Source organism: Hipposideros armiger, unplaced genomic scaffold, assembly GCF_001890085.2.
Source record: "Hipposideros armiger isolate ML-2016 unplaced genomic scaffold, ASM189008v1 scaffold_178, whole genome shotgun sequence".
Classification (NCBI taxonomy): domain Eukaryota; kingdom Metazoa; phylum Chordata; class Mammalia; order Chiroptera; family Hipposideridae; genus Hipposideros; species Hipposideros armiger.
This window is the reverse complement of record NW_017731528.1, coordinates 1,135,249-1,142,846: the sequence shown is the minus strand read 5'-3', so window position 1 is coordinate 1,142,846 and position 7,598 is coordinate 1,135,249. Positions and strand designations below refer to the sequence as shown.

The window sequence follows — 7,598 nt, the reverse complement described above, 5'->3', positions numbered from 1 at the left end:
GGCTCACCGCAGCTCATGCTGGCTGCCAGCCACTCACGGTAGCTTACGGCAGCCCCCTGCAGTAGGGGCTGCAGCCTACACCATCGCCGGCCACTCACAGCAACCCAGCTCCAGGTTGAGCTGTTTTTCACCATCTTAGCTGTAGAGGGCACAGCATTACTAGCCCCCATGTGTGACCCGAACCGGGGCCCTGCTACTTATAGCTGGCGTCCCAAGGCAACTCTTAACCAACACATTGGGCAGCTTGCTTTTGAGGATTGGTTTTTAAAAATCTTTGTAAGAGAGATAATGCTTTTACTTTATGGGGTTGCTTTAATGTTTAGCTGACATGAATATTTAGCTCATAATAAGCATTAAATGTTAATTATTACTGGATGAATGTACTTGTATTTTAAAAAAAATTTAATTGAGTTAGTTATCAAAACTGAATCAAATGTTATTCAGCATATTTCCACTTTTAAAACTTTCTGTAGCTGTGCTGTTAATTTTTTTCATGTTTTCTTAAGATGCAGTGAAGACCTTATATGAAGGTTTCTCCTGGCATATGCTATTGTTTTACCATGAGAAGTTTTCCTTATTGAGGAGCTGCTTTAGGGCAATGTATATATATTTTAATTTTTGTAAATATGCTTAAAGTGTCTTAGCTTATGGAATAATAATTGGTAGGTAACCGATCTTTGGGTAAAGCAAATAGTCACCCTTTAAGTTCTTAAATAGAATTATTTATTTTCTTTAAAGCAGATATAAATGTTATTTTTTGCCATTTTCCAATATTAGCATGTCTTGCATCCCAACACAGACACAGCTCCTGCTCTAAGAGGAAAGAAGATTAGTTTTGGAATCAAGCTTTGTACATAGTTTTTGGATCCTGAACTTTGGGTAGTTTTAATTAATGTATGTGAGCTACTGTTTTATTATAGAAAAATGTTAATATCTGTTGTATTTAACTCAAAGGGGTCATTGTCACAGTTAAGTGAAAATAAAATAAAAATTTCTATAAAATACTGTATTAAGTTATTTGAATATATTTCATTTTGAAATGATGGGATATGGTGCCCTCTGGCCACTAGAATTTGGTTTAACCAGGAAGCTTAATGGTAAGAGAATAACATAGTATACATAAAATAAGGAACTGGATTACAAACCTTGACAATTAAATAATGATGTTACTTTAAAATGACTCTGGTAGTTAAAGTGAACATTTTGATTTTTGCTTTCTGGCCTTTCTGTAAATATTTGGGTCAATTGAGTGTCTTTTCTGCCCAGGCACTGTTTTAGGCTCTAGACAGCCAGTGAGAAGGCAAGTTACTTATGGTCTATCCAAATTGGTATCCCCCCATTTAATGCCTGTGAAAAGTGCTTATTCTGGAGAGTGCTTTGTCAACTTCATATGATCTTCTGTTTTGCTCATTATTCAGGTGCTTAGCTGCCTGAAATTCTTTGTAGATTAATGTGGAATCCAAAGTGCAACTTGTTGAAACCTCCCTGATCCTTCCAGCAAACTACTTTGTCAGTACAAAGTGATCCTTCCAGAAGTGTTTTTTTTCATGAATTTACATAAAAACATGTACTTCAGGAAAAATACAGTATGTGTGTGTGTATATATATATATATATATATATATATGGGTTTTTGGGGAAAACAATATTATGGTAATAATCTGTGTTCTGTAACTGTTTTTCAGTCAACAGTATATCTGTCCATCTTTTCATGTCAGTAAGATCTTTTTTAAAAAACCTAACCCTAATCTGTTTACTTTCTTTCATATGTCACCACCCTTGTTTTGGCTATCATCATGTCTCTTCTGGATCAGTGGCCCTCTAGTTGGTTTCTCTGCTTCCAGTCTTGCCTCTTATAATTCATTTCCCATAGGCGGCCAGAGTGATCTATTCCAAACATAAGTGAGATTATGTTAACTTTTTGATGAAAAGACTGCAGTGTTTCCTGTTATGGTAAAATCCAAACTCGCCTGTAGAATTCATGATTTTTTTTTTTTCAGATTTTTATTGGGGAATTGGGGGATGGGAACAGTGCTGGGAAATTGGGGGAAGGTGAACAGAAAAGTTGCTGTCGTTTCGTTCTTCAGTCTAATTGTGGAGGACGTCACTTCACTGGCCCAAGTTGGCACCATCATTGCACTCTTCCCGGGCGAGGCAGATCAGTTGCCGGCTTATGGACGACCGCTTACAGCGGCTGCTGGCTGCTGGCTACACACGGTAGCTTATGGCAACCCACTGCAGCAGGGGCTGCAGCCTACGCCGTCACCGGTGACTCACGGCAGCCCAGCTCCAGGTTGAGCTGTTGTTCAGCATCTTAGCTGTAGAGGGCAGTGTCACTGGCCCTCATATGTGGGATCCGAACCGGGGTCCTCTGGCATCCCAAGCCAGCTCTTAACCACCGCGCCACTTGGCCGGCCCTAGAATTCATGATTTTTGATGGCAAGGCTGTTTACCTGTTTTGTTTGTTGGTTTTCCTCAAGTGTCTTGTGCTTGCTAGGTAAATCTTTGTTGAATGTAATTAATGAGTGAACTTGTTGGCCTTGGTGAGTTCTGTGCCTGTTTTTATATCTCATACTATTCTTCCTTGCCTACCTGTTCCAGCCACATTGGCCTTATTCTGTTGCCTGAATTCACCAATCTCTATCCCTTTAGGCTTTTTTTTGCAGGAACTTGAATGTCTTTGCTCCAGTTTTTCCACAGTTGGATTTTTCTTGGCATTTCAGATTTCACTGTAATTGTCACCTGCCCTCAAAGAGGTCTTCTCTAGTCACCAAAATAGTTATCTCTTTATCACTGTAATATCGCTATGCTTTTAAAAAATTTTAATTTAGCTTTAAAATGTAAAAATAAGTGAGAAATTCTTCTCCGTCATCCACCAAAGAGATAATTATATCAGTATCTTCACCTTCCAGAGGCTCTATTTTTTTTGGGGGGGGGTATTTGGGGGGAGGAGAACAGCGTTGGGGAATTGGGGAAGGAGAACAGACAAGTAGAAAAAATTGCTGTTTTTGTTCTTCAGGCTAGTTGTGGAGGACGTCGCTTCACTGGCCCATGTTGGTATGATCATTGTGCTCTTCCCGGGTGAGGCAATTGGTCGCCCGTCATTGGTCTGCCACTCACAGCGACTCCCGGCAACTCACACCGGCTGCCGGCCGCTCATGCTGGCTGCCAGCCACTCAGGTAGCTCACGGCAGCCCACTGCAGCCCTGCTGCAGCCTACGCCATCACCGGCGACTCATAGCAGCCCAGCTCCAGGTCGAGCTGTTGTTCATCATCTTAGCTGTAGAGGGCGATCCGTCACTGGCCCTCAATGTGGGATCTGAACCGCAGCCCTGCTGCTCAGAGCTGGCGCTCCCAAGCGCGCTCTTAACCAGTTGAGCCACTCGACCGGCCCCAGAGTCTCTTTATAGCAGTATAAGCAAATGGCAATATGTATGAAGTAGTAAGTGTTCTTAAACTAGTCTTTATAAAAACAAACAAAAACTGGGCTAAGTAGCTTTATTAGATAAAGAGGATTACAAAGGGTGTAAGGGTTGGCATTGGGGCCCTTAAACCAGTCTAGAAGACCTATACAAACACTGTTTCCTCACATTCTCAGATTACCTACTCTATGAAAATGAGGCTACCGTATATAAACCACTTCAGATTCCCACCCATCCCGTCTACACATTACCTACAATCTCTAGACTCACTCATCATTTTTTTTCTCTTCTAGTTGTTTTTCTTACCTTTAGTCTCTGAGACTAAGGTGATTCATGTTCAGGACTAGTTCTACTGTCCATGCGGTGACCTTATCCTCTCCATCTGCTCAGGAACTTGATTTCTTTCTTTTTGGATCTTCACTGCTAGCTCTCTGCTGTCTCTGGCTTCAGCACAGCCTTGCATGCGTAGTAGGTGCTCAGAAAATATTAGTCGAATATAGCAGAGAGATGAAGCGTTCGGACTATTGAGTTATTAAGACCTGTGTTTGCATTCTAGCTGTGTGACTTGGGCATGTTAGTTGGCATCTCTAAGCCACAATTTCTTTATTTTTTGGGGGGAACAGCGTGTTTTTCCAGGACCCATCAGCTTCAAGTCAGGTAGTTGTTTCAATCTAGTTGTGGAGGGCACAGCTCTGTGGCCCATGTGGGGGTCGAACTGGCAACCTTGGCGTTATGAGCACTGTGCTCTAACCACCTGAGCTAACTGGCCACCCCACAATTTCTTAATCATTAAAATGGGACAAATATTATAGCTATATCAAGGGCTGTTTTGAAGATGTAACTGAAAAGTGGATTGTATTTATTTCTTGTAGCTGTTGTAGCAAATTACCACAAACTTGGTGGTAAATAAGTTTTCTTAAAGCAACAAATTTATTCTCTCAGTCCTGGAGGTCAGAAGTCAGAAGTCAGTGACACTGAGCTCAAATCAAGGTGTCAGCAGGGCCTTGCTTGCTCTGGAGGCTCTGGGGGAGAATCTGTTCCTTGCCTCTTCCACATTCTGGTGACTGTGGCATTCCTTGGCTGCCTCCTGGCTCTCCTCCAATCTGCCCTGTGGTCCCACCCTCTTTCTTAGGCCTATAATCTCCTTCCACCTCCCTTTGGTAAAGGCTGTTATGATTGCATTTAGGGCCCACCCAGGTAATCTCATTTTTAAATCCTTAGCCATAATCATATCTGCAAAGACCCCTTTTCCATATCAGGTAACATTTACAGGCTCCAGGATTTGATTTCTTTGGGGGCCATTATTCAGACCAATACATCCATAGAAAGTGCACTGCATAGTGCCTGGCAAATAAGGATTTAAGGCTTCTTGATAGGGTCAAGAAAGATTTCAGACTCTGAGATGGATTTAATCATACAGTTACATGGGAACCAGGGAGGATGAGAAGAAGGGATTTAAAAGATGAGGTAAGGGAAATTAAGGATTAGACCATGTCATTTTATTTAGTAGAGTGACAAATGGGATAAATATATAGCCAAGGGATTTTTATTGTCAGATTTTGGTTATTTTGCTGTTCAAATGTATGTAGGAATATTTACCTGTTTTCAAGTGTAAATAATGTAAATAGTGTAAATAAGGTGGTAGAGGTGGGACTGTACTGAATGTTATTATTGAAAATTGGGTAATTACCTTTGCATATTGCAAGAAGTTCAGATGTAAACTATAAGAAATGGTTAGTGAATGAGAGAAGATCACAAAATTTTTCTGGATATTGGATAATAATCATTCACATTTAGAATAAAAAAGAAAGTAAGAGTACTTAAAAGAAGATTCTTTGAATTAGAGTAATGTGAAGAGTCATGTGCTGACACTGGTGTTCTTTCATTTTTTCTGTCTCCTTCACAGGTTGCTGGGCATGGACACAGGTGCAGTGGGAGGACTGGAACTGACTGATCAGACTTCTGTTCTGTTAGGGAGCACGGCGATGGCAGCTAGTCTCACAAATGTCGGAAATTCATTTAGTGGTCCACCTGCGCCTTTAGTTTCTAGATCTAATAAATTTCAGAACTCATCGGTGGAAGACGATGATGATGTTGTTTTTATTGAACCTGTACAACCTCCCCCACCTGCTCCGGTGGTAGCTGATCACAGAACCATAACACTCACATCATCAAAACATGAGGAACTCCAAGGAAACGATTCCACAGCTCTTTCTTCCTCAAAAGAGTTGGCTTCTCAGAAGGGGAGTGTAAGTGAGACAATTGTCATTGATGATGAAGAGGACATGGAAACAAATCAAGGGCAAGAGAAAAATTCCTCCAATTTTATTGAACCTCGGAGACCTCCTGAGACTAAAAACAGAACCAATGATGTGGATTTCTCCACTTCCGGTCTTTCAAGAAGTAAGGTAAATGCAGGAATGGGTAATAGTGGTATCACCACAGAACCAGACTCTGAAATTCAGATTGCTAATGTTACAACCTTAGAGACAGGTGTGAGCTCTATGAATGATGGGCGAGATATGAACTTAATGATTACACATGTAACATCACTGCAGAATACCAGCTTGGGAGATGTCTCTAACGGACTGCAGTCAAGTAATTTTGGTGTTAATATACAAACATACACCCCATCTTTAACTTCACAGACCAAGACTGGAGTAGGACCTTTTAATCCTGGTAGAATGAATGTGGCAGGAGATGTATTTCAGAATGGAGAATCTGCAACTCATCATAATCCTGGTAAGCCGTGAGTGGTCTTCTACCCCAAGTAAATGAATTAAACTTTGGCTGATTGTTTTTTCATTGTAGTAATTGATGCCACTTTTGTTAGTTTATTAATGTAAGATATGTTAATTCTGTTTACTTCTGAGTTTGAAATCTTAGCTAATAAGAGACATAAAGCCATGTATAGTATCTTTCTGCAATTATTAGAAAATTAATCACAGAAATTTATGTGTAAAGGATTAAAAAAATACTCCTTATATTTACCACCACTCAAGTCTAACAATTTAGCATCTTATTTGTCCTGTACTCACTTGTTTTTGTACTTAATTTTTGTCTAATATTAATGTGTAAATAGAGAACAAAAAGATGTACACACTTAAGGAGCAACATAATGTATAATTGCATTTAGATTTGTTTTTACTGTCTCTGTTTAATTTTGACGCCTATATGATTTTAATTTTTACTCATTAGCATTTTTTGTACTTCTATATTTGAAGGTTGGTAAATTTTTTGAGTATTTCAACATTTTTTCTGTAGGCAGCTTTGCTCTGTGGACACTAAGAACTCTGGCTTTCTCTGGCTTTCTCATGACCATGTCTGTATATGTCTCTTTCTCTCACCTGCTCCCAACTACTTGTATCTGCCTCTGGCTCTGTCATATACCCCTCTCTGTGTCTGGCTCATTCTTTCATCATTTTAGATGAAAGCAACTTTATCAGCCTGGGAATTGTGGAGAATAATAAGAAATGACTAAAACCTAGGCAGTGTAGAATGCCCTGTGAAATGACAGTCATTTTTCTTTTTTACTTATTCTGTTTTTGGCTAAGAGTAATGTCTAATATTAAAGAATGTTTGAAAAACCCATAATTAAAAAATGAGGGAAAAGTTCCCTATAGTCTTATTAACTAAAGATTAATTCTTTGAGTGGTTGTCTTTCAGTCTTTTTGTTTTTAAACTTGGTTGAAATGCACATCTATAATTTTGCTTCCAGTTTCTTCTTCATTTATTATATTATATTAATACAATTAACATTATTTACAAAATTAACAAAAGTTTTAATGTCTGTACAATGAGTATGACTATACCATTCTCATATTTAGCTTTTCCCATATTTTGCTTGTAGGTCTATAATGAACATTTTTGTTCAAATTTCTGAATATTTCTTTAGAGTATATTCCTAGAAGTGAAGTTACTTGGCTAAAGGATATCACTACACCCATCCCCCTAAAGGTTTTTGTTTTAAAAACTATATTTGGTTCATAGTGATTTTGAAAGAAATATGTTCCTTATTTTACTCAGTTTTGAAAATTTTTCATGCATCCCAGGACTCTTTCCGTGTGTGTGTGTGTGTGTGTGTGTGTGTGTGTCAGAGAGAGAAAGAGAGAGAACCAGAGAGAGAGAGAGATTGTATGTATTAGTGTTTTTAGGTTGTCGAAATAATATTGTCATA

The 7,598-nt window shown here is 39.2% G+C and overlaps 1 protein-coding gene across 6 annotated transcripts in view; it reads left to right on the top strand.

Annotated features, from left to right (window-relative positions):
• The window catches only part of ZMYM2 (zinc finger MYM-type containing 2), a 106,711-nt gene that overhangs the window by 19,419 nt on the left and 79,694 nt on the right, over positions 1-7,598 (top strand). For 5 of the 6 annotated variants that reach the window (XM_019652364.1, XM_019652359.1, XM_019652361.1 and 2 more), the window contains one exon: positions 5,328-6,163. In XM_019652364.1, the coding sequence (XP_019507909.1) occupies positions 5,338-6,163 (826 nt within the window). In that variant the 5' untranslated portion in view covers positions 5,328-5,337. The remainder of the gene's footprint in view (positions 1-5,327; positions 6,164-7,598) is intronic. The other variant, XM_019652365.1, reaches the window with a different exon arrangement.